General features: G+C 53.0%; 1 protein-coding gene across 1 annotated transcript; it reads right to left on the bottom strand.

The window, feature by feature from the left end:
- Positions 1–523: 523 nt before the first annotated feature.
- Positions 524–20876, bottom strand: RND2 (Rho family GTPase 2; the record flags this gene model as incomplete). Its single annotated transcript, XM_082010647.1, has 5 exons — positions 524–772; positions 1661–1795; positions 5892–6001; positions 20608–20695; positions 20775–20876. 5 exons carry the CDS (start codon positions 20874–20876, stop codon positions 524–526), a joined length of 684 nt encoding a protein of 227 aa, XP_081866773.1.
- Between the last annotated feature and the right edge of the window lie 5466 nt (positions 20877–26342).

Below are 26342 nucleotides of genomic sequence, written 5' to 3'. Positions count from 1 at the left end.
CTGTCCAGCCTAGCTGAAGGCAGCACCACCTCAAACATCATTTCTCTTCTAAAGCAAGATTGGAAGAATACCTCCTCCTGGTCGCACTCTGCTGCTAGCAATTCCACCCACCTCCCACCCTCCAGCCCCGGTCCCACACAGCCCACCACCCCACGCCGTGTGTGCTATATAGCTGCACACAGGCACAGAGGCTGGGCCATGGGTACAGGAGGGTGGCACACGCACAGGATTGCTCCTTTTTACTTAGTTTCACCCAGTCACAGACCTTCCAGCACCTGAATAGTCCTCTGCCAAGTGGTTCCTTCCCGCAAAGCAATCCGCACAGCAGCAGCCAACCCAGAAGTCTCCACGGCGGGGGCGACTCGTGCACCCCCGTTTGCAGCTGGGACCTTTGCTCAGCCCTAGAGACTGAGAGAGAGGCTTTGGAAAGGTGGTCTGGCTCCTGCAGCCAGCACCATGCCCTTGTCTCAGCCCGTTACTGTACAAAATGGACAACACACACACATTATTTACAGCCTGTTTTTCACATGATGGAGCAGCTCTTGGCTCGGTCTTTCCTGATCTCTGTGTCATTCAGTAAGTCCGTCCTGCCAGGCATCTGTGATGCCCGCTTCAGTCCCCGTTTGGAGTTGCTGCGCTTCAAGTTCTTGTGCACCGTGTTGACCGAGGCAAGTGTGGTCACATGAAACACATCCCGTACGCTGTTCTCCGAGACTTTGGAGGAGCACTCTGCATAGGCCACTGCCCCAATCTGCCGCGCCAGTGCACTGCCCTGCGGTCCAGAGAGAGGGAGAGGAAGAGGGAAGAAGGTTAAGACACCAGCGATCTGCCAGGAGCATCTTTCACATCACCATCAGCCCTGTCTGTGCTGGAAGCCCTATCAGAGCACCGTGACACAGCTGGGAGCGGCTCTCACGACGTTTACTCATCACTTCTGCAAATAAAGTGCAAGCATCTGTGAGCACACCAGACACAAGAGTGGCCTCCCAAGCAGACAGTGCCACCGGGCGCTGGACCCTGAATCACTTGCACTTTCTCACTAACGTCGTGCCACCCCTGCAGCTGAAGGCCTGGACAACCTCTCTCACCAGGACAGTCCTCGGGGACCTGCTCTGCACAGCACAGAGCCAGGCACAGAGCAGCCCGGAGCGCAGCCACCCCTGCACTGCACCACAGAGACTAGGTCTCTGGGCCAGCCTGGAGACACTGCTGGGTCCCCAGCAGCAGACCCTCAGATCCCCCAGCTGCAGCTTGCACCCCGCCCGGCAGTGTTGCCCCAACACAGAACCCAAGGAGGAGCCACTTGGAGCAGAAAGAGCTGCACTGAACTAGGAGATGCAGAAGCATAACACTCCCCTTTAGCCAGTCCAACTTGCCAAATCAGGCATCTCCACCACCTTTGAGGAAAGACTTTTCAGCTACTAACCAGGAGGCTGTTCAGCAGAGGATCAGGAATAAGTCAGGGTCTGCCAAAGCTGGGGAAAAGAGTGCTGTTAAGCATAAGCAGCTCAGAGTCCAGGAGCCAAGATCAAACCAGCTTCAGACCAAGCCCTGGGCGCAGTGGGTCATTTGCTGCTGAGCCTCCTTGTACTAGTAGGTCCTGCAGAAAAGTCCCTGCCTCACCTCCCCGAGCCCTACGGGGACGGCAGCTGAAACACACCTGCTCGTGCGTCACTGGGATGAGGCGCTGCTTGGAAAGCTCCCGGAGGGTGTTTAAGTCCGTCCGCATGTCCAGCTTGCAGCCGACCAGCACAATCTTCGCATTGGGGCAGAACTCCTGAGTTTCCCCTTGCCACTGCAGAGGACACAAGAGGGAGAAGGTGCTCAGGGGCTGCCAGCGTATAAGATACTTCACGAGGCCCAGCAGCACCTCCACATCAAGTTAATTTTAGCAGCAGGCAGCTTGTGAAAGGGCCGAGGTTGGAACAACAAAGGCAGTCACAGGGTCTCAGCTCGTCACTCCCATCCCCTTTCCAAGCAGGCCATCCAAGAGCCCCATCCAAGATCCCCCAGCCCTGGAGGGAAGGGCAGGCCAGGAGAGTCGTGCCATCAGTTCCTACCGGAACGCATCATCCAGCCAAACGCCTCCATGCCTCACTGCCACAGCAGAGCCTGCAAGTCTGGTCCATAGTTTCTCCTGCTCCCACCAGCAAACAGCACTTCCCTCTCCCACAGAGGAACGACAACTGCGGCCGGCCGGTGTCCCAGCACCTCCCGACCATCAGCACACCCTGGCCTGGCTCATCCCTGCACAAGACCTGGAACTGGACCAATCAGGGTACTAGGATGGCTACTGGTAGCCACTGCAAGGCCACTTTCAGGTCTCTTGCCTCGGACCTGCGGTGTCTGGTGCCAGCACTGAGGCAGGTTTTGTCCCTGCTGCAGCCTGCATGCCCAGATTTCAGGAAGAGGGCAAGGGGCACGGGCAGTGGTGGTCACCGTGGTCAGTGGTGGCCCTCAGCGAGGAGGCAGGCCGGGCGCAGCTCTGGAGACTGCTGAAGACGGGAAGCACAGGGACAGCCAGCTTTCGGTGTTCTGAAAACAACGTGAGGCTCTAATGGGATCGGGTTTGGAAAGCAGACTTCAGAGGCCAAGACCATGCACTCTGGCAAGTATGGCTTTTCCCAAGAGCGGTCACAGCTGTTCAGGGCACTTACTAGCCCATCAGGGCACTTTTTAATGACCGCCACAGGCAAGGATGGGAATGGTCAGAGTGCCTCTCAGATAACTTTATGCTCACTTGTTCCAGATACGCCCTGCAAACCTGCTAAATCTAAGCTGCAGTCCCCTGCGCTAGGCAATGGGAGACCACTCCTGGTATGACTGGGGAAGAATAATGACCACACAGTCTGGCGCACAGATCTGGAACTCCAAAGGTCAACCTCACTAGACCTTTTGAACGACAGTCAGTGGGGAGCTCTTTGCACAGCAAACTCCTTATTTATTATTGGGAGCCACGTGTAAAGACATTAAGACATTCAGAGCGTAGCTACAGCCAGGGAAATAAAGAATTGAAACGATGGAAGGAGAAGGCCAGGGCAAACATCCACTTCCTTCGCACTAATGGTCCCTTTCAGAGCTCCAAAAATTAATGCCCAGTGTGCAGCTAAGTGTCCGCAGCAGTAAATAAAACCCTCACCTGTGACCTTCCCCAGGGGAGAGCTGTACAGCCCCACCAGCGTGTCAACACACTGGTGACTTATCTAGTGTTTCTGAAGTAGAAGGCAGATGATACACAGACATTACCCCAGGCTAAAGATGCCACTTGGAATTAGCAATTTCCTGATATGCTAATTGATGGTTAAGCATATACCCTAAGCAATTAGAAGGGGAAAGAAAACCAAGCCCACAACCCAGTGCCCATAACCTGATGGGGAAAGGAAGTGCCAAGAATGACCCAAGTTTCATTCGACCAATATCAGACCAAAGCAACTGCACAATACGGAAAAATCTTATTTTCCACCAGGAGATGGGCTCAAGTATCTGCACCATGCACGCCCCTTCCCTGCCACCAGGGACGTGGTCCACCAGGAGTCACACACATCCCCAGCACCAGGGCAGCACGCCAGGTTGCACAGCTTCTGGATTTCTGGCAGCACAGATGCACAGCGTCAAGAGGAGGAGGATGCAGTTCTTTTGGAGCTGGAATTCAAGCACCCTCATTTTCCTGAAGGATGAAAATCCTCAAAGGGATTGAGCTATAGGGTCCGTTCTTAGAGGCAGAGCTCACAGCTGTCTGTAATGACATAGGGCTCCCCCACCTATGGGGAGAGGTACAACCCTCTTCTCACATGACTGACACCTTAGGGAGCCTAAGATCTGCCGCGCTACCAAGACTTGTCAGAATGAAGGCACCACCGCACAAAAACCTGCTTTGTATGAAGTGAAGAGCTGCTTGTTTGCATTCTGTCACACGGTTCCTTTCCCTTCAACTGCACGTGCTGTACAGGCAGCCCAGTCATCAGAAGTAGTAATAGTAAGTAAGCAGTAATAATAAAGGTTTCCTCTGGTGAATTAGCTTTTTTGCCTGAGGCTTGAATAGGGAGTGTTATTTTCCCTATTTGCTCGATATCAAAAGCTAAAATCCATTTCAGCTTCATGGTGTCTTAGGAATTTTCCTCACCTCCACAGGCTGCAAACCTGCACCAAAGGAAACGAGGCATCTACTCAGAGGCACTTAAGAAATCCCCTGTGATTTAGGGTTTATTTTAAGTCACTGCATCAAAAAGACATTGCCTGACAGTACTCAAAGCATCTGTCAGGCTGCACAGAGAAGACCTTGCACTGAGCAGTGTGGACTCACATGAAGAGTGTGCAGAGACACACAAATAAATCCCAACCCCAGCTAATTATTCATGGGTTTGTCTCTCATTAAGGTATAAGTAATTTGCTTGCATTATTATTCTGCTGACTCCCAAGCTGAGCGGTGAATTCTTGCAGTCCACATGAAACACACCTCCCTCCACCCAGCACACTTGGTACCCGGGACCTGCTTTGGAAACGAACACTGAGCCATTGACCGAGTTATCTGAAGGGTCTTTATCCCCTCACTAGGACACTTCTGAGACACAGACCCACTTCTCAGCGCTCCCAGCAGCTGAGTAAGAGGCACTTGCTTCAGCACAACATTTGGCAAAATGTGGAGAGGCCAAGAGGGCAGTGAGTACAATGTGACTTGTTCAGACAGTGGCCACCCCGGCCCCGGCAGCCTGGGTGTCACTGGGGAGAACAGCTACAGGAATCACTATTCTGTAGTGCTTTTCACACCTCGGTGTCTCAGAGAGCTTCATGAATGAGATGCCAGCCAGGAGTCACCTCTGGGACAGGACGCAGCCTCCAGTGAGCTCTCTGCAGCTTTGCTGCACAGCAGTGAGAGCTCACTGAAACCACAGCGCCCTGAATTTCATGGAAGGAAGCAGGGTGTAGCCAGGACCAAGGGATGCGAGTGGCCAGGAGGTCATTTACCCTCTCCCCTGAGCAGCATCGCAAGTTGCTGGACTTCATGACATCTCAGAGGAAAGCCTCGCATGAGAACCTCTCCCTGGGTGCCACTTACTCCCCCAGAGCATGGCAGACAAGGACCTGCTGCGAGGCCAGCCAGTGGTGGTCCACAGCAGATCCCCACCCCTGTGGGGCTCTCCACGACCTGCCAGACCTGCCAGCTGGAAATACCTGCTTTGCTGAAAGGCACAAACCTGCAGATAGAAAACTCCCGGCTGCTAACGCAGAGCATGGCCAGTCAGCTCTGCCAGGGCAGACGGTGTTCAGGGCCCTGTGTGCTATCCAGTCCAGTGGCATTGTGCCATCTCATTTTATTCATTCAAGGCTTGAAATTCAGTGCCACAGCTCATTATTCTTGTTGTCAAGCTACAGGGAACCAACCACTGTCTGTCTTACTGTGCAGATGCTGAACTGAGGGGACAGCCAAAAAACTGAGCTCTCTACTTGCATGGCAACAGGCACCAAGGGCCACTTCTCAACTGCTGCAAGCAATCCATAGCACACTCGCTGGTGGTTATGCTAACAAGAGATGCACAACACTTTCCAAGGCCTTCATGAAAAACAGAACAAATCCCTTACATTTCTCTCTTTCCCCACATTTGTATGTGTGTGTAGACACAGACCCCATACACACGCTGCAAGCTACCATGAGCTGCACCATTCACTGGGCTCCTTTCAAATGGAAATATCTTACTTTCTGCATAGACCATGTCGGGATCAGCAGCAGCCAACCATCCTCATCTAAGCACACAAACTGCAGCCAAGGCTTGGCCACAAGGCCAGAGCTCTTAGCCCTAGATGACAGCCTCAGGGAAGAGGGACCCCAGGAAGCTCCACGTGCCGCTGCAGAGGACTTATCTCACCAGCTGGAAGGCATGCCGTGCACTCACCTTCTTGAGCACGCTGTCCAGGGTCTCCGGGCGGCTGATGTCAAAGCAGATGAGCACAGCATCCGAGTCCGGGTAGGCCAAGGGACGGACATTGTCATAATATGCTGAGCCTGCAGAGAGGAGTATGAGGTGAGTGGAAAGTCTCATCCCACCAACTGCTTGTTACCCCAGTGGGCAGACTAGGACCCCCAGCCCTCTCTGCCAGGCAGAGAGATCTTTAATTCCAGTAAGAACTGGAGACATTGTCACATGATGCAAACTGCTCTGTCGGAGATAAAGAACACTGACCCAAGCTTTCGACCAGTGACCAGACATCATTAGGTTCAGTAGAGTTTGGTCTGCAGAGGATTTGGTCCCTTTGTTTAGGTGTGGAAGTCAGAGGTTTTCTCCTTGTGCTCTTGTATTTATCCCTTTGCAGAGTGGAAATAAATGCAAGTTTTGCATCCCTCTCCCTCCCGAGTAAGCATCTGGCAAGTAAGAGGCAATTGAGCTGTGCTACCAGGGCGTGCTGGCTCACTGCAGAAAGGGGAGCTTGGAAGGGCTGTGATACTGTAGAGCAGCACATGCCTTTCTTCGCCATTTGTGTAGGTATCCTATCACTTGTCATGCAGTTGCTGTACCACTAACGGTGGAAAGGTGTGGCTGAGAGAAGACAGGGAATGCTGCTGCTATTTTTTTATCCTCTCTTGCTAACTTTATACAGGGTTATATATATACATAGATTGTGAGAATTTAAGACAGGTAAGAAAAGAATTGCCTTTTGCTCTGGATTTGTGCTGGGAAAAGTCAGACAGATCATTTTTGATACATAAAAGATGTGACAGGATTTGGTGAACAAGCTGTAAACTGGAGCGGATGACTCTGTATTTTGCAGGATTTCTCAGTGTGCAGGCAGAGAGCCCAGCCTGAATCCTGCACAGCTTCTGCTGCACACACACGTGCATACATGCACACACACACCCCTCCCTTCAATGCAAATTTCAGGCATTAAAATCATTGTCCCACAAGGCTTTTATTTGAAGTGCATTCTGTGTGCAATTGTAGATGCCTCAGTAAACAGTAATGGGGCAATCAGCTCATTGCTACTTAAAAACACTGTTTCAGTTTTATATTTGGCTTTACAATGGCTTAAACTTCCTGGACGGATGAGAAGCAGATGTTTATTTAGGAAAAGAGGAAGCAGAGACACCAGAGTCCTTGTTGAATCTGCCTCCTCGAAAAGAAGGGTTGCCCACCCCGAGGCCAAGGAAACCGGATGTGCTTCCTGCCATGGCCCCTTGGGACCCCGGACCCAGCACTTTCCCACCCTGGGAGGAGGGTGGAGAACCCAGCTCAGGTGTCAGATGGCTCCTTGATGAAGTTCAGCACCTGATGAATTATGGATGATGGTGGCTTATGTTTCCAGGAGGATGGGAATCTGCCTGGGATAAGCGAGAAAGAATAGGCTGATTCTCCACAGGGGCTCCCACCGAGCTCTTGGCCGCACAGGGGCTCACAGCCGATGCACGGCACACAGAGGGGTACAGCCCCTCCAGCACAGCTCTGCACGCCAGGTGCTTTGCAAACACCCCCGATCCCTCTGCAAGACTCAGACAGGAGAGCAGACCTGGCCGTGACTGCTCCTTCCTCTGCCCAGAGCCCACACGGGGCAGGCTGAGCTGTGCTGTCCTCCCAAACCCTGCCCAGCTCCCGAGTCTGGCCGCCCACTCTCCCCTTGATACCAGCTCACAGCAAGGTACCAACGGCAGCCACCACTGGGACCTCTGCAGCACAGAGGTCAGGGCACGCTCCAACCAGCGCAGCCACAGCCATGCCCACGCAGCCCTCACCACTCTCATGGAACCCGGGGCAAGGACCCTGGGATTCGATGCATATTTGGATTCGCAGCAAAATCGACTACAGGTATCTCCAGCTCTTACAGCCAGCAACACTGCTGCCAGCTGCAGGAGCAAAGGCACCTGCACCCCTTGCTCCCACCAGTGAGAGAAGCCACAGCTCAAGTCTCTGTCCCTGTGAAGTCAACGGGAAAAGAAGCAGTTGGAATCCAGCACAGAAGAAACAGACCCTAATCTCTGCAGAGCCCAGCCCTCTTCCTAGAGGGAAAGTCATGTTCCCTGCGTGGAAAGGAGCCAGTCCCTGATCTGGGGATGCACGGTGGTGCGCAAGGAGGCACAGTGAGCCAGGGCAACCCTGTGTCCTACGCGTGGAGATTTCTGACCTCGCTTCAGGCTCAAGCTGCTTCAGTTCATGACTGGCAGAGCTGGCACCAGTGAACCGCTCCCTCCCGTGCTCCTGCAGCACAGCACGGTGACCCAGTTCCCACTGAGGAAGAGGCTGCTTTTGAAGGCAGCACCAAGCTCAGTAGCGCTGAGCTCCCCTTTAGACCGAGTTTTCAGTCTCGTGCCTGGGGTGGGTTTACAGGATGGGATGTGAGATCCAGCACTGATCTGCACGCTTGGATTTGCTGGGTCCTTTATCTGAGCCATGCCCCCTCTCTCGTGCACGTAAGGGTAGCTGCCTCCAGACAGGGGCCCCCAGCACTCGCAGGAGGAAAGCGTTCCCACACACATCCTTTCCCTGCAGCTCCTCAGCTTTACATAATCACTGCAGATAAATCTGCCCCCTCCCAGCCCAGGAATGCTCCTTTTGTAGAGGTGGTTTTGGCTCCATTCAGCACAGACATTCGCCACAGCAAACCGTATCATAGCAACCTGCGGGCCGAGAGCCCGCAGCGCCGGTGCGCAGCCGAGCGCGACCCCTCCGTTACCGCGCAGAACCGCCGCCGTCCCCAGCCCTGCCAGGAACCGCGCTCTCACCACCCGGGGCCACGGGAGCGAATACCCCACCCTGCGCTGACGGGAGGAGGTGAGGGAAGGGATGCACGACGTCAAGAGCTCATTTTCTTAATGAGCTCAGAATTGCCGGTGTATTCATTAACTTTCTGCTGCAATTCCAAAGTGCAGGAGCAGCTCCTGGCACCTTCGCTGTTAGTTCAACTCACCAGCGGCTCTGGCAGCAGGTAACAGCCAGCACCCAGGGCCTCGGCTGCAGAAGCCCCTGCCCCACCCCCGGAGACTGATGGAGACCGATAGTCAGTGCGGCCCAGCTGGGCAGGAGAGCTGCTGTGCTCCAAACTTCGGTGATCTCCAGCTTTCTTTGGAGAGGTCTCTACTGAATCGGGAAATTCTGTTTGGGGGATTATTCTTCTAGTTTTTGCATCTATTTTTCACTGAGTACAACAATTTGAAAACAAAACAAAAAAACACAAAAGCCTCAGTTCCCTCAGCTCCAGGTCTTAAGTTTTATTGGTTCTGAACACTCAACACCTTTCAGATATTCCAGCAAGAAACCCTAGAGACCCACAGTCTGGCACTTCCAAACACACACACATATCCAAGGCTTGTGTGGCTGCAGATCCAGCCTTCCTTTACTGCATGAGTCATTCTCCCACTTGGCACCCAGGTTTGCAAGAAACAGGACCTACATGCATCTGTTCATGATTAAAGAGAGAAAATTGGAGCAAGCCAAACACCAGCTTAAAAATAAAATCTGTGCAGTTGTTGTCTGAAATTCAGGGATGGATACAGCCATAAGTAGCTCCTCTTTCTTATCAGCTGGCAGCCCCTTAAAATGCCTGGCACTGAGAGTCAGAAATGCCACTCTCAGGCAGGGGACTGAAATGTGCTGTTTCATCTACACCAACATAGTGTTAATCTTCATTTATTTCTTATTAGCTGTTCTGAGAGATAATGAGCCTCCTCACATGGGCACCCTCCATCCAACAATAGCACATTACAAACCAGGAAAGCAAATATGCATGCACAGCCATGATCTGCTCTGCAAGGGGCTCCCGCAACCCCAGCCAGCTCTGGCTTGAAACAGAGACGAGCACTGCCAAGACCTAAATTCTTCCAGCATCGCACTTGTCTCAGAGGGCTCACTGTAAACTCTCCCCATACAGCCAGCAACGCTGTGGCGCATGCTGCTTTTTGCAGGGACAGCCAAGAACATCCTTCACAAAATGAAGCAGAAATTCATCCCAGCTTTCTGAAGTGCTGCATCGACAAGCACGAAGAACTCCAGGTTACCTCCCCTCACAGTGGTGCCAGACGAGCAGCAGCCTTTAGAGACTACAGAGAATGTTTTCTTTGCTAGACAAATCCCACCGCCAGTTCAGCCAGCCTTTGTCCGGAGGACAAAGCTGTCAAAGCAGGACCAAGGTGCAGCTGTCTCAGTATCCCCTCCCCATGCACGGCAAGCTTGTACTACCTCTCAGCCAGCATCGGACATGAGGACACGATCTCCTCTGCTATCAGGGGTCCAAATCACCCTTCACTGAGCTTCACCAGCTGCGTGGCCCTCCAGTGCTTCCTGAGATGGAGGTTCAAACCCTTTGGAGCTGCTGTGTACCAGGACACGTGCTCACATTTCCTGAGGTTAAGCAGGCCTTTCTGAAGTTGAATTCATAGCTCCAAGCAGTCTTCTGTTGCAAAGAAATTTATCTGAGCAACTGCTTACTACAGGCAAAGGCCCTGCATGTGGGGGCATGGCTCCGAGTCCCTTCTCGCCTCCCCAGGCTGGGCAGGGATTCCTCCGCACAGCTGCAGCAGAGGTCTGGTGTGGGAGCAGGATGCTCAGGTTCAATCACTGCATGCTTTCCCCACGTGAGTGCTCCAGACCTGGTTAATACTATATGAGGTGCCGGTAAATGTAACTGGCTTTCATGATGAGTCGTTCCTCTGCCAGAGCAGATGATGAAGGTATTAATAATAATATATTTTATTTATATCACGTCTTTAAGAATGAAAACGCAATCTCCGTACAATTCACAGGCACGCTGGGCAGGGAACGACCCACCCAGCTGCTCTGCAGCCGTGCAGAAAACTCCCGCTGGGGAAGGGGACCGCCGCAGCCCAGGCAGCTCCTGGCCGCGCCAGCGGGGTGCCCCCACCGCTGCCGCCGGCCCCTCACCCCGCTCCGCCGGAGGGGCTGAGCGGGCTTTCAACGGGCTCTCCCCGTGCAGGCGGCCATCTGCATGAGAAAGGCACCCACCCCCGTTACAGCCCTGCTATTGTCTCCTCCCCGGGCCCATCGAGGGGAAAGCATGAAAACGCTGGACTGAAAACCTGGCCGTGAATGAAAGGCCAGACGTGGCAGCTGTCCCAGACACCCCAGTACAGGGAGGCGAGGCCAGTCCCCATGGTGAGCCCGCAAAAATCTCGGCTGGTTTTCCGAGACATCCAGGACACTCCAGATCTGCCGTTTCCTCTGCAGATGCAACAAGAGGGCACGGAGTCACCCTAAAATATTTCCCACTGCTAGAAAAGGGAAAATCAGCCCAGAGAAACAATGGCAGAGTTTACAGCTGACAGACTAGGAAGGAAATTTTTCTTCCATGGTCCTTTTACTCAATTTAGCTCTAGCATACAATGGTCCAGCCAGCACCTGTGGGAACTGGCAGGTCATGGACCCGGCACAGGAGCTCCCCAGCTGAGCACACAACGGGCTCTGATTCCCATTTGTGAGGATGAAGCCGCCCGTGCTGACAAAACATGTCACTCGTGTTCCTCCAGCTGCTGCGTGGCCCGCAACACAGCTCCAGCAGCAGTCTCCCTGGGATCTCTGTGAGTGCATCCTGCTTGCATTATCCCCCAAGACATCTCCTGCACCCTGTTGGAGCCAGGGAGCTGGGCCTCCCAGAGCCCAGGAGCAGGCGTCTCCACAGCAAAGGGCTCCTCAGAGAGGATCTCTCACTCAGGAGGAACCACAAGCATGGTAAACGCTGCAGACATGGGTCCCTACCTTGAACATTTTCAGTTGCCTTTATAAAGGAAGAAGGCAATGTTTGAAGAGCAATAGCTCAGTGTGCCTAGCATACGACAGAACAGAATATGCACATTCCCTTCTCATTCCCTGTATCATTAGTGCTGATGGGCTTTATAAACAGGAGAGCAGGAAATGAGCTGTTGCAGCCTCCCAGACTGCAGTAGCTGCACCTCAGGGAGACGATGATCTAAACCATCACGAGTTCAGAGAGCAACTTCATCCTCCCAGTGTGAAATCAGACCCTCCCTCCTGGAAAGAAAAAAAAAAAACAGAGGATTTTTTTTGTTTGAAGATTGATAATCTGCAGCAACATTCCTGAGCACCCTGCAGGTCCCTGCTCAGCTGGGGCTTAGACACAGGTTAAGGATCCCTGACCCTGCCTGGCTCATTATTGTTTGGAAGGGGAGGATGATGCAGATCCCACTGATACAAAAAAATATGTTTCTGACACTAATACCATGCTGATTAGAGTCCAGTCCATAAGAGTGACAAGTGGCAGAGACAGGAATTAAAGCATTGGTGGCGGAATCAGAGACACTGGTAACAACAGGCTCTGGCAGTACCACAGTCTGAAGCCCAGACCCAATAACTCCGGCCACAATTAGGAAAGAAGCAGCAATTACTGACATTGAAGTGAATGGCACTAAAAGCAAAGCAGACCTGGTGAAATACAGTCAAACAGAGCCACCATCGTGCCAAGTTCCACTCCGCAGCGAAGACCAGGCTGTCCGCTTGCAGAATGCTGCGTGCCGGCTGAACATGAGCCGGCAGTGTGCCCAGGTGGCCAAGAAGGCCAACAGCATCCCAGCCTGTATCAGGAATAGTGTGGCCAGCAGGAGCAGGGCAGGGATCGTGCCCCTGTACTCGGCACTGGTGAGGCCGCAGCTTGAATCCTGTGTTCGGTTTTGTGCCCCTCACTACAAGAAGGATGTTGAGGTGCTGGAGCGTGTCCAGAGAAGGGCAACGGAGCTGGTGAGGGGTCTGGAGCACAAGTCTGATGAGGAGCGGCTGAGGGAACTGGGGTTGTTTAGTCTGGAGAAGAGGAGGCTGAGAGGAGACCTTATCGCTCTCTACAACTACCTGAAAGGGGGTTGTGGCGACGAGGGTGTTGGTCTCTTCTCCCATGTAACTAGTGATAGGACAAGAGGAAATGGCCTCAAGTTGCGCCAGGGGAGGTTTAGATTGGATATTAGGAAAAATTTCTTCACTGAGAGGGCGGTCAGGCATTGGAACAGGCTGCCCAGGGAGGTGGTGGAGTCGCCATCTCTGGAAGTGTTCAAAAAACGTGTGGATGTGGTGCTTCAGGACATGGTTTAGGGGACATGGTGGCGCTGGATTAATGGTTGGACTTGATGATCTTAAAGGTCCTTTCCAACCTAGTGATTCTGTGATTCTGTGCCGCGTACCGCTACCCCCGCCAGCGCCAAGCTGCCCCGTGCCGCTCGGGGTTGCTGTGGGCAGCGCCAGGACCACCACAGCCAAAGCCAGCTGCAGTCTCTGTCTGAGAGGCCATCCCCATCACAGCCCAAGGGGCAGAGCTTTTACCAGCACATCCCCTGTGCCTTCTCACAGAAACCCCTTCAGTGGCAGGCTTTGCCACAAAAAGAGATCCCGCCGTCCTTACAGGCAAGGCCTCATAAAGGTTTTACCCAAGTGAAGGTCATAATTTGCTCTTCCAAAGTTAGGGTATGACAGAGCCCCACAGTGGGGAGGGCCCTAACTCTGGCCCTGACAGGCAGCAAGGTCAGGACCAGAGAGTTGTGCTGAAATGACGCAAAGCCCTGCCTGCCAGAGAGAAAGTGGGCAAAACAAGGGGAGACGAAGGCATCCCTCCAAAGCTGAAGGGAGACAGAAAGCAGCAGAGGGAACTGCTGGCCATTACTGCAACTACCCCTAGTCCAGCCCTCCAACGGACACCAAACGTGGCACGGCCATCGGCCCTGGGACTTTTACAAACTTCTCTCACGGATGGACCGTGATGTTTCTCTTGCTTGTGCAACATCACTGCAAACCCCTGACGTGTCAGAAAGGAGGAAACTGTTCTATGACATGGAACAAGCAATCATCTAGGAAGTGCATGACTGAAACAGCTAATCAGCTTGGACAATTAACATCTGCTCCTAATCCTTATGATGCACATACAAAAATGAGTAAATTACTCAACAGCACAGCTGGCATACCTTCAGGACAGACACGATCAGGATGGAGGGAATGGTATTTGCATGGGCTGAGGTGGCATTTCTGGGCCCCTCTCCAGATCTTATTACTGAAAACCTGTCACTCAGGAGGAGGCTGTTCTGCTGGATTTACCGGCAGAGGAATCCCCAGCGCAGGCAAGGCACAGGGTGCTTCTGTTTTATCCAGACCCTGTGCTCCATCTCACATATGCAGCACAGAGGTTCAGAGGAGCTTGCTCAGATGCAAACCTCACTCTGGCAATTGGGAGGAAGCTCTGGAAGCTCTTTGTAGAAGTCCCTGCTGGCATCTCTGGGGGGAACATCACTGCGTGTCTGGGTAGGAGGGTTGGGGCTGCATAGGCAGCCCAAGTGGCTCATCCAGGCTTCTCACAAGCATGCTGGAAATCATGCCCGGGGCAGCTGACAAGGGAGACAAATAGGAGGCAGAAGGCCCTTCCTGGTACTCTTGCCATGTCATAAGGGCAGTTGGCATTGCCACAACCTGACTGTCATCCTTTCTATGGGGTACAACAAGGACTAGGAGTGGCAACAGGTTCCCAGAGCACAGCCAGCGCACGCTCTGGCTTTGGAGAACACATCTGAGGGCTGAATGAATGCAATTATCTTTATGCAATGTTGCACATTTGACGGTTGCTGTGCATAAGCGGCAGATCCCTCCCTGACTGCTGGCTACCAGATAAGGTTTCTCCCCACAGGGAAGGCTGGGCCTGTACACTTGTGAGGTTTAATCAAGTGGAGATTTTATCTTCAGAATCTGGGGCAAAAGGAAAGCTGCATCCATGTCCTCACCACATACGTGGGGCCTGGGGCACATGCCAACAGGCTCCTCCAGAGCTCTCCCTCCCACAAAGCCTCCTGCCATCCCCCATCAGCCGCCCCAAAGCACACTAGCCCTGTTTGGTGGGGTGAGAGGGGCATTCTTGGCACGACATTGGGCGAGGGCTATTAGAAAGGCAAGCCATCACAGGCAGAGGATGAGGCGTGACTGCCCTGCTCCAGGGAGTTTCTGCAGGTCTGTTTATGTGACCACCACGATAAGCAGCTTCCGCTTGCCCTAAACATGTGTCAAAACAGCATTAAAGCAGCATCAGGAGGTGCCATGGGTGCCACAGAACAGCCAGGCTGACAGAAGGGGTGGGAGCAGAGCAGTGCTGTCCTAGCCCACAGGAGAGCACGGATCACCTCCTTGCTGTGGGAAAGGGGTCTGCATCAGAGCCGGGAACAAACCCACCCCACAGAAAGCCCTTCCTTACCTAGAGGTTGCAGCAGCCAGCAGGGTCGGCTGGTTGTTGCTAACGGCACTGTTCCTCAGCACCCCCCGTGACCCTCAGGACACCCCACAGCCCTGGAGGGGCTGAGCCTCCTGGATCCATAGGGGACAAAGGACAGATGCTGCAGGGAGGTACAGAAGCAGCAACTTCCACCCCTGAGCCACACAGCATCGCAGCACCCCCACACCATACCCAGCCCAGTAAGACAATTCTCCTGGGGACTGTCATGTCTTCTCTTCTCAGGTCCATCCGCCACCCACTCCAGCTTAAGCATTTCTGCTGCTGTTTCTGCTGCAACTCTTTAAACTTCTGTCCGAGTGGTTACTGACCTGCCTGAGAATGTGACCTAGCTGCACATATTTTTAGGCTTAACTACGTATTTGTGCCAAGACAGAACACAAGTATGCTAGTTTCAGGCTCCCAGCCTCAACAGGGAGCATGGGAGGAGCTATTTTGGTATGAAAAGGGCAGCTCCACATTTTTTCTCTGCCTCAGAGTGCAAGTGGCATTGAACTCTTCCCAAGACAGAACCTGCTCTTGCACTTTGGAAGAGGCAGCCATGGCAATCCCGGAGCTGCACGCTGGGAATCCAGGCACAGACAGCCTCAGCATCCATGGAGATGCCATCGCTAAACTTAGACCCTTTCAGCTCTCTAATCTCATCAACATTCCTCAGTAGTTCCCCTAAAGAAGGATCTGTTATCACAGCCTGTAGGTTCCCACACAGGCCATACCAAGGCAGACTGTTTGCTGAGTACAGGCAAAGAGGGAGGCGGAGGGGGATTTGCAACTCACAGTGTTATTCTTGTCTTGAAAGCACATCTGCTTAAGAGACAGAAGCCCTGGCGAAGGACTGGCAGCCGTGCAACTCCCCCGTTGTGAACTTCAGCACAGAGCAGGGCAATGTGGCACTGCTGAACCTGTGGGCACTGATCTTTGCAGTGTCGCAGGCTGTGGCAGACTCTCTGGCTCTCAGCAGCAGTGCATCCTGCTGGTCCACAAAGGACAGAAGATTCCTCCTCTCCAGCAGCTTTCCAAGACAAGAATGATCACGGGCAAGGCACAATGCCAAGCCTGGGCCTCCCCTTGAGCCACTGGCCCAGATGCCTCTACCAGAAACAGGCAGCTCTACTCTGCACCGGGATCTGCATCAGCAAAAGATGCACCAAGCAGATAAATGGCCTCAGGTCACATCACTGCTCTGCCCGCCTGCACTTTGATGCCACAGACACAGAAGGTAGGCAGAGCTTCCCGGCATAAAGGGGTGTGAACCAAAAGCAAAGAACTGAGCCCAGGCTGCCACACAGAGAGTAGCTTCCTCCCCATTATTGTTGGAAACAAAACCAAAAGCCCACCTAGGTACAGGGCAAAGCCTCCGCACCGCCAGCACTGATGCTGCGGCACCCTGGCCTGGCCGAAGCACCGGGCAGCAGCACTGCCCACACCCGCCTCTTCCCCTGCTGGCACCCAGCACCGAGGAGGGGGCTCTGGGGGGCCACCACTGCCGCAGGTGGCATGAGCGGGGTTGTTGGGCCAGTCCGGGGGTGTAGGCAATGGGCCGGCTGGCAGCGCCCCGGTCACTGCGGCAATGCACCGAAGGTGCCCGGGAAGGTGGTCAGCCAGCCTGAACGCTCTCACCGCTGAAGACCTGCTGAGCGCCGGGGCAGATCCACAAGCACTCCCTGATCCCATGGGGAACACAGCTATTGCATTGCTGAGGGAAGAATACCTGCCCAGTGCACACCTAATGGTAATTGCATTCCCTTTCTCACCTCTGAAGCATGGAAATGAAACTCGCCTACTCTTTGCAAAACATTGCTAGTGATCACAAAACCATCCACCCTTCCTTCACCTGCCAGCGAGGAACAAAGCTCTTCCTGACAGGTCTGGGGCACCGGCACCGCGGATCTGGGAGGCACCCAGCCCTTTGGGAACAGCACTCCCAAGCCATCAGGCATCCCGTCAAACAGGAGTTTCCCCCCCGCCTCAAGATACCAGCACCACGCAGAGGAGTTGTTTCTGTGCTGAGCATGTTCAGCCTACAGGCAGCAAAGAAAGAACTTGCCAGAACGAGAGCATGAAGAGCAGCAAATCACCATGTCCTCAGTAAGGCTCACGAGCAGAGGTGCCAAGGCTGCCCAGAGCCGGAGCCCTGTCTGCCCGGTATGGCAGGCAGGCTCCACACTCCTTCCCTCATACACAAAAATGTCAAACTGATATTTAATGGAGGCTTTAAAAATGGCATGTAGCGCAGGCTTTCAGGGGGACAGAAGGGATGGGACACCCCTGCTGTGCTGTAAAACGGCACCTGAAGCAATTTCAATCCTGCAGTGTGCCCCAAGGTGGGACTAACTTAAACAGAAACAAACATGAAGTGCAACCAGCACCTGCAGATGATTGACACGGGTTCAAGCTCAAGCTTGGTCCACTTTTCTTGCTGGTAGGTACCTAGATCTAAGGCACTTCAAATGGTGCAGAGTCCTTGCGTTTGCCCTGTCTGAGCAGCACAGATTTCACCCTCGTGAAGGATTCTGAGTTCTGGAAGCTCCCGGGAGTCACCCTCCAGCCTCAGAAAAACTTATCAATGGACAAAGGGTTAAAAGACATTTAAAGGAAATCAGAGGTCCCAACACAGTTTGGGAACCATTCAGTTCTCCATCACCTCTGTCCACCCTACGGCAATATTTCTCTAACTAGATTTACTGCCTGACAGCTGCTCATGTCATAGTCTGCATTTGCCACTTAGCAAGACAGGCAAATTCAGCCTGAAAGGCTGCATTTTCCATCCCACTTGCATCAGCTGGTACTACAAGCCCCAGGGAGCAGACAACATCCCGGTTTGTACAGAGATTATCAACAGGACTTCTGAGCAGCCAGGTAGGCTTGTGGCCATGCCATGTTGCATGGAGTTTTCCAGGGAATCTGATCTTGCCCCAACATCCATTGCTGGATGACGCTCAGCTCACCCTGCACAGCTTCCAGTATCTGACCACTTTCACAACTAACTGGGGCTGTGGTGTGTGGTTGGGGGGGAGGGTGTTGGAAATCAATAGCTCCTCTGTCCACGTATCTCTTCTGATTTCTGAAGGAGACCTTCAGTTCCAATTATTCATCTAAGAGATGGCAAATGTCTAAAATATAAAGGGTCTTCTTATCAGGAGGAGAGGAGCAGTTTCCCAGCACCTCCCTTCCCACTCTTGCTGGGATGGAATTTATCGTGAACAATAAGCCCCTGCATGCAAAGCTGCTTAAAAGAGACAGGAGGTAGCACAGAGACAAGGGAAAGTGCACCCCAGTGCCTGTCATTCTGCATGAGGAGGTCAATTAGCCACTCTCAATCCCTTCAGCTCAGCTGGTTCAATTTGCTATTGTGCAAAACTTTCTTTAATCAAAGCTCCTGTTTACAAGTGTCTCCAAAAAGGTAGTGGAAATTCAACAGCAGCTTGCAGACTACAGCTAAAAATATCAGTTTGATTACTAGGGAAAATTGCTGTGTATTGCTTTGCAGTACTGTTTATTGAAGAACTAGCTCCTGTATATTTCAAATCAAAGCTGCAACAGAAAGGAATCTTATCTGGAAAACTATCTAGCGAACTCTATCTACAACAAAGCTGTTTAAAAGGTCTTACATTTTTCATAGTGAGAAGGGAGAAAGAACCAAAGTTCATTTTAGACAAACTTATAATTTTGTTGCAAAGGGTAAAAATGAATGCGTGACAGCATCAGATGCAGCTATCAGATACACATACACAGCTTTAAAGATTTTTTTATCATGTCCTTTTCTTTTAAAATTTGTAAGATCAAAGCCACACATTCTGGAGAATTCCTAAAAAGCTGACAATACATCAAATGTTCTCCTGCACCCTCAAAAGGTGAAGTTTTTCCCATCAAATACAGACAGTCAGAGCAAAGCCATTCAGTGCCTAACAAAGATATCCCACTCAGTGCCCTTCCACAGGCTACAGAAGTCCACGGTTTGGAAACGCCCACAGCCACAGGGGCGATCGAGCTGCGGGTGTACGCACAAGCACATCCCAGTGACACGCAGGGTCTGACACTCCTCATTCCTGACACACCCCAATCCAGACTCACCCCCTCGGAGCAGCTCCAGGAAACCCTCTGCAGGGAAGGCCCCCGGGTCAACCAGGATGGCTTTGCTCTTACGTCTGAGGGACTTCACGCAGACATGTCGGCCCAGCACCATCCACCACTCAATGACTTCCACATCACAGCCACCATTCTGTGCTTCCGGCACAGCTCCCACTCAAGCACTGAGAGCCAACGCTTCATCCATGGCTCCAGCACCAAGAGCTGCCCTAAGAGCCAGCACCTTGCAGCTCACATCACAGCATACATTGTCCAGGCAAAGCAGAAGACCCCTTTTGTCTCAGGGAATAAAAAGCAGCAAAAGCAAAGTATCTTGGGTCAGGAAGCTCCAGAGCAGACTCAGCAAACACATTTTACACATTAGAGCTAGTCCAAAACTCAGTAAAGCCACTACTCTAGGTAGAGCTGTGCTGATCCTGCAGCTGTAATTTGATGGATGTAAAAATACAGCAAGGAATTTGAGCATCCAAGAGCAAAGAAAGCCCTAGGTCACGTTTTAATTTACTATTGCTCTTGGACACCGACAGTACTTAATTTGTGATAAGGACTCCAGAAATGATGGGGAAAGAGCATCAGCAAGCCTGTGATGTACATACACCGACAGAGCACAGCATTCAGCTGTAGCTTGTGTACACAGCAGTCCAAAAAGGTTGTCAGAGGTAAATTAAAAGGTGCACATGACCTCTGCTGGATGCCAGTATTTTTATTAGGTCTGCATCAAGTACTTCCAACTCACATCTCCACAGAAAGACAGCATGGAGTTTGGGAAGGGTCTCGCTGGGCTCGGACAGCTGTGCCTACGGCTTCCTGCAGAACCACAACTGAGGACACAAAGCGGCAAACCAAAGCAAAGCACACAAAAAAACCCCAAAGAACCCCAGACGTTCTGTCGCAGAGTGATGAAAGGACAACGCATTCCCAGAGCGCATTCCTCTCCAAGGCGAGGTCTCCCTTCTCGAGGTGCGCCGTGCCTCTTCCCCGCTCCCGCCCGGCCTCACCTCGCACCCCCGAGCTGTCGTTCCTGGGCTGTGTCACTACGCGGGCACGGATGGAGCCGCTCTAACGCGAATGCAGCACCTAAAGGCAGCGCAGAGCCGCACCTGGGAGACTACACCGCGCAGGCTGCGCGAACGGAGACCCGAACGCGCAGCGCGGCGATACCTAGAAATGCCCCCGGCGCGGCGGCGGGGCTGCCCAGCACCCGGCCGCGAAGCTCGCAGGCTGCGGGAGCGCGGCCCCAGCCCGGCCCGGGGGAGACCCTCGGCCGGAGGGACAAGCTCGGCCCCGCCGCCCCCCGCGCAGCCCCCGGCCCACCTGAGGTGTCCCACATGTTGAGCTCGGTGCGCTGCTTGTCGATCTCGAAGCTGGCCGTGTAGTTCTCGAAGACGGTGGGCACGTAGCTCTGGGGGGACGGAGGGGAGAGCAGAGGTGAGCCGAGCCCAGCCGAGCCGCGCCCGCCCGCCCACCGCCCGCCGCCGCACCTCGGGGTAGCAGTCCTTGGCGAAGACGTGCAGCAGCGCCGTCTTGCCGCACTGCGTGTCCCCCACCACCACGATCTTGCAGCGCGCCAGGTGCCCCTCCATGGTGCGGGACCGCGCCGCCCGCGCCGCCGCTTTACCGGGACGGCCCCGGCCTGGCCGCGCCCCCGGCCCCGAAGGCACCAACCAGGCGCGGAGCGGAGCCGGCGCTGGGCAGGGCCGCGCCGCCACGGCCGCCCCCCGCCGGCCGCGGCCCCGGGAGCCGCCCCCCGCCGGCCCCGCCGCCCCCGCAGGGCATCCCCTCGCCGGCAGCGGCGGCTTGGCGCGAAACCCCCCGCCCCGGACACGGCGTGGGGGCCGGAGCTGGGCCTTTCCCGAGACCGGGCACGGCCCCGCCGGGGGCTTCTACTGCCCGGCCGCGGTCCCCGCGGCCCAGCTCCCAGAGGGCTCGTTCCGGAGGCCCGGGGCGGCCGGCGCCCGCACCCGGCCGGCGCCCACCAGCACCGGTCCTCAAACACCGCGCTGCCGAGGGGTGCGGGCAGGGCACGGCTGCAGAGCGGCGGGAGGGACGGCAGCCCGCAGCGGCTGTCGTTCCCTGCAGGGGAGATGCCTCCCTTCCCAGCCCTGGTACTGCTACCGGAACGGGACTTGTTCCCTTGAGGAAGTTGGCAGAAATGGGAACACCCAGCATTTCAGCCAGCTCTACACGAGTTTTAAGAATCCCCGCTCTCCAACGTCCGTGACCGAGTTATATTGGCGAGGAGAAGACCGATCTTTTGTACAGGCTGCACCACCCCAAGCCTGGCTGCACAGCCTTCTGCAAAGAGGGCAGCAATTTCTGCTTTTCATTCTTCCCGAGTATGGACAGTGCATCTATAAATTACAGGCAGTGATTTTAATTAGCAGAATTATTGAAAAAGGAAAGGCGCCTCTACTGCTAATATTTTGCTGGCCATATTGCAAAAAAAAAGTTAATGGCAAACTTTCGTTTGTCAGAGACAAGCTGTCTGTCACAAAATGCAGGAAAAACAGAGACAACGAAGACCAAGTCTGAAGAAGTGGAAATTAAAATGTTTTGGCGGTGAAACCAGATTTATTAATGGACTGAGGGGGCAGTTTGGTTTTGCTGAAATCACAGTCATTTTCCATATATAAATATTGGTGCTGTGTATGAAGTCGGGATGAGTAAAGAACAGAGCCGTGGTGCAAGGCATGGTGCCATACAGGTACCCAGTGGTTTTGAGTGCTGCTTTGCTTTCTGCTAGGCCTGCCCAGGCAAGCACCAGCTGGGACATGTCAGCCTCAGTCAGCGCACGCTTTGGAGAGCTGGCTGCCTGCGCTCCTTTGCATGGCCATGGGCCACACAGGTTCCATGTCTTGGGATGCACCCTCGGGGCAGGGGCCAAGTGCGAGCGGGTCTGAAGGTGTGTCCTTAGCACATTCAACTGGTCAACCGAGAATTCGTGTCCCCCCTCATTTTATCATCACATACCAGAGAAGACTGCAGTGCCAAGGGGATGAAGCTGTCCTGGAATCACAGTAGCATAGCTCACATCCTCACCTGGTCTGACTCTGGCATTATATGGGCCAGGAAACTGTTGTCAGTCAATTCTTCATTCTGTAGCTTTGCAACGTATATTGCTGCAGCGTCTCCATGCCTCCCAGTCTTACCTTAAGCAATGTGATGAGTAACTGCCACGTGCTTGTTTCCTTCCACCCTCCCCAGAGAAAGGAGTTTGTGCAGCACTGTGTCATGTTTTGTAAGCCCTTACATGTTTTGTAAGCCCTGTATGGTTTTTTGGCTTTCTAACATGTGTGCATGTCACTCAGCTTTTATGTGGAGAAACAGAAAGAAAAGTTCATTGTGCTTGCGACTGCAGGTAAAGGAGTGCTGGGTGGCCATAGGTGTCATCTGGAGCAAGCTGTTCCCCTGGCCAATACCCTTTCTTCTTTCTGAAAGCTTTTCACCATATTTCTAATAGGAATTAGGTTTTTGCTTCCAAACAACAGATTATTGTGACCCTGCTTCAGAAGAAGCAGGAAACTTTCTGTAGTGAATATTCAAGACCCGCATTTGACTTCCCCCAGGGAGGGAAAGCAGCTGAGAGTGCCTTTTGCTCAGAGCCACTTGGGGCACTGTCACTGCTGAGCCTTGTGTCCCATTTGGTGCAATGCACCTTTTGGCAGGCAGCACTTGCAAAATATGTTAGGCAACCTACAGTCACAGTGTAAATTCTCAGAGTAGGTTGCAGAGAGAGACATGCTGTGACTATCACCGCGTACGGTGGGGTGACAGATAGCTCCCACACATTTGCTCCTGAAAATGCTTCTCCAGTGGCTAGATCCTCCCTTGCTGGTCCATGCTCTCAGGGATTTTAAATTGCTATTATGAATTAGCTTTATTGTGTTACATTTGTGTTATTTCCTGTAGAAAGAAACTAGAAGACATCCTCAGGACCTGTACTAAGGAAACATACTGGGAGAAACCAGACTTTACCAAGGGACCCACAGCCGGAAACCTGGAGCCTGTGTCGTCTTGTTCTTGTGCCTACAGGGCCTCAGAGTCTGATCCTTTACAGCCAGTCACAGGCCCTGGACCTAATATTAGGTGTGATGAAGCAGGTGAATGTAACGAGCGAGGAATCTCCTGTACTCTGTCGTATGGCCGTGATCCCTGCAAGATGCATGCATGTACCTGATGAGAGGTCCATGAGTGTCACCCCGAGGACACACACAGAGGTCATGCCCGTCACGTTATGCAGTGACACTTTCTCTGGATTTTTATGGTGCATGCATTGTTAACTTCATACATGTCTTTTCTGTGCCATTTGTCTCAGTCTGCAGCATCTTATTTCCACTGGTAAGCCTCTAAACTGTGACAGAAATAAGTGGAACACTTTAATTCCTCATCAAATCTAGTCTTAAGTATCCTTTTGGACTTGTCAGATATGTGAAAGAGCTAGAAACTTGCCAGGAAAAACTGCAGAGTATCGCTGTTAACACTCAGCAGTTAAATCATTCAGTCCCAAATGGTGTGTTATTTGATGGTTTCCCCTAGAAGATGAAGAGGTGGAGAAGCAGTAGAGTTTGAATACATGCAGCAAAAAGATACAAATCAACAGCAATTAGGAAGGTTAAAAGAATGAGAAAAAAAATCCCAGCCAAATCCCCCTTCATGTGTCCAGCCTGTTTACATTCTCTGCTAGAATAACGCTGATTTGACTCACTGCTGGCATTAATGAAGTTTGCACCTCTGGGTGAGCAATTTAATTTATCTCAGCAAGCCAAAGCTAATTATAACAGTCCATAAATGCTATCAGATGAAAGCAGCATCCTTCAGCAATCTCGGGGATTAAAGCAAGGAGGCATTCAGCTGACAAGGTTTCTCTGGAAAGACTGCAGTCGGAGCATGTGTGTTACAGGCTGAGGAGGCACAATACCTCAATTACTGCTGTGGATTTCTCGGTGTTGAGAAAGTGATCTGGAGCCTCTGCAACATTTCTCTGGAGGTGAGCAGCTCCCTTTTTCTCCTCTCTCTCTCAGGACACCTCTCCTTAGGATTCATCAGGCCCAGCACCAGCTGGAGAGACATGTGGGGGTCTGGGGCACTCCACAAGTTGGCTGCAGACTGATTGCTCCTCTGCAGGGAAGAAGAGGCTCCTCGGAGGGGCAGGGGCTTGCAGCACTGAAGGCACACAAAGAGGGTCAGCGTGGGAGGAGGAAAATGGCTGATTCTCTGATTCTGTCCCCTTGGGTGTGGAAACTCCTTTGCCACACTCATCCCCTCCCATGCCAGATCCAGCTACTTGAAATGCAGCTTCCACCGCTGCGCTGGCCTTCCCCTCTCCTTGCTCTGGGTGGAGGCAGTGCAGCAGGCACACGCACCCTTTCTGCCAGGGCTGCCAGCACCATCGCAGCTGCAGCTCTGGCTCCAGCACACTGTTCGGGTGACAGAGCGAGCACCGGCTGTTGGGGTGACGGAGCAAGCCCAGTTGGACGCTCCCTGGCAGAGGCGCTTGGTGGAAATGGTTTCTCTAGCAGTAAGAGTGATCTCCACCACCTTTGTGTTTGAAATCACTCATCAAAATGAAATATTCTCAGTTTTGCAATTCTTTCTCATGTGGAGAGTGGTGGAGACGGGGAGGGCAGGGAATGACCAAAAATGAACCCTCAAAACTTCAGTTTCTTTCCCATTTAATTTCAAATATGAATTGGATATCCCAAACACAAATTGGGGAAAAACAGTTTTGTTTTTAAACTCTTCCTTTAAGCAGGCCCAACACAGTGGGGCAGCATCCTACTTGCTGCATGTGCCCAGGCTGGGTCAGGTACCTCCCTTACACCCAGCGGGGCGGCAGGCTGGTGGGAAGGTCCCTGCTGCAGTCTGAGGCTTCACACGGGGTCTGCTCCAGCCAGGATGGGTGCAGGTGAGGGTCTCGGGTTCTGCTGCCCCACTGCTGCGGCCTGCTGTATTTCAGTACTGTGCTTGCTTTTCCTTGCAAAGCAGCTGACCTGTTCTCCTGGGTGACCCAGGAGAACGACGAGCAGCCGGCACTGTCAGTGCGCAGCAGTGCAGGGACTTGCCAGGAACCAGGGCCCTTGAGCAGCGGCAGAGTTTTCAGTGGTGCAGAGAAAAACATCTCCCATTGCAAAGCACACACCATGCTACTTGGTCCTGCATGTTGTATGGTTACCTAGTCCCCTGAAAGCTCCAATGAGCACACTGAGGGGAAGTTTGTGCATTTTCAGCGAGGTAAGACATGCTGAACAAATAATTGGCTTCCAATGGGTGCACAGCACGTGGATGTGCTAAGCCTGTAATTTTGGGACTATAAATTGTCCCAAATTGTCTATAATTGTAGATTATTGATGCTGCAGTGGAAGGTTGAAGTTAAGGAGAAGGATTCTCATTTCACAGGATTTCTCCAAGGACTGCAGTAGAGAAGGTGCCTACTTCCAGAGGAGGACATGGTGGGATGATGTCCTGTGCACACCTGGAAACCCGCCTTGCACTGTCCATGCCGCTTGCTTGTGCTGCTTCCTCAGCCTCTGCTGTTTGGGCTTGTGCGGGGGAAGACGCTGGAGCAGCCTCAGCCCAGCTAAGGCGGTGTTCTTTGTGGGAATGATGCTCTGTGCTGGGCGGATTTCTTCAGTCTGCTGTCATGATGAGGAGTGAACTGACATTCACTGAGCACCAGTTACCACTTGACAATTGCCTCCGTTGTCTCTGTGATCAAAACAGCAGCGCAAGAAATTGTGGCTGTGAGTGGCAGGTACATCTGAGGGGTTGTGTCAGATCTCTTCCACCTGCTGCTCTACCTGTCAAATCTAAACGTAATTTACTGTGATACAGGCATGGTGTCATCCAGCAAGCACAGCATTCCTGGTACGTGTGATGCAGCTGGGAAATCTCGTCTGTGCCTACCTGTGTGTGCATCCCAACACTCTGCAAGACACAGGTGAGGAAAAGGCAGAACAGAGGCAGGAGGAATCTTTCTCTTGAGTTCCCGACAAACCCAGATAGATGGATTGAGGACTACAACACTTGCTGTAGGTCCAGGATGCCAACAT

Source organism: Phaethon aethereus (assembly GCF_964289735.1).
Source record: "Phaethon aethereus genome assembly, chromosome: 25".
In the NCBI taxonomy this organism is placed as follows: domain Eukaryota; kingdom Metazoa; phylum Chordata; class Aves; order Phaethontiformes; family Phaethontidae; genus Phaethon; species Phaethon aethereus.
Note: the sequence above shows the minus strand (reverse complement) of the source record. Positions and strands in the feature narration are given on the sequence as shown.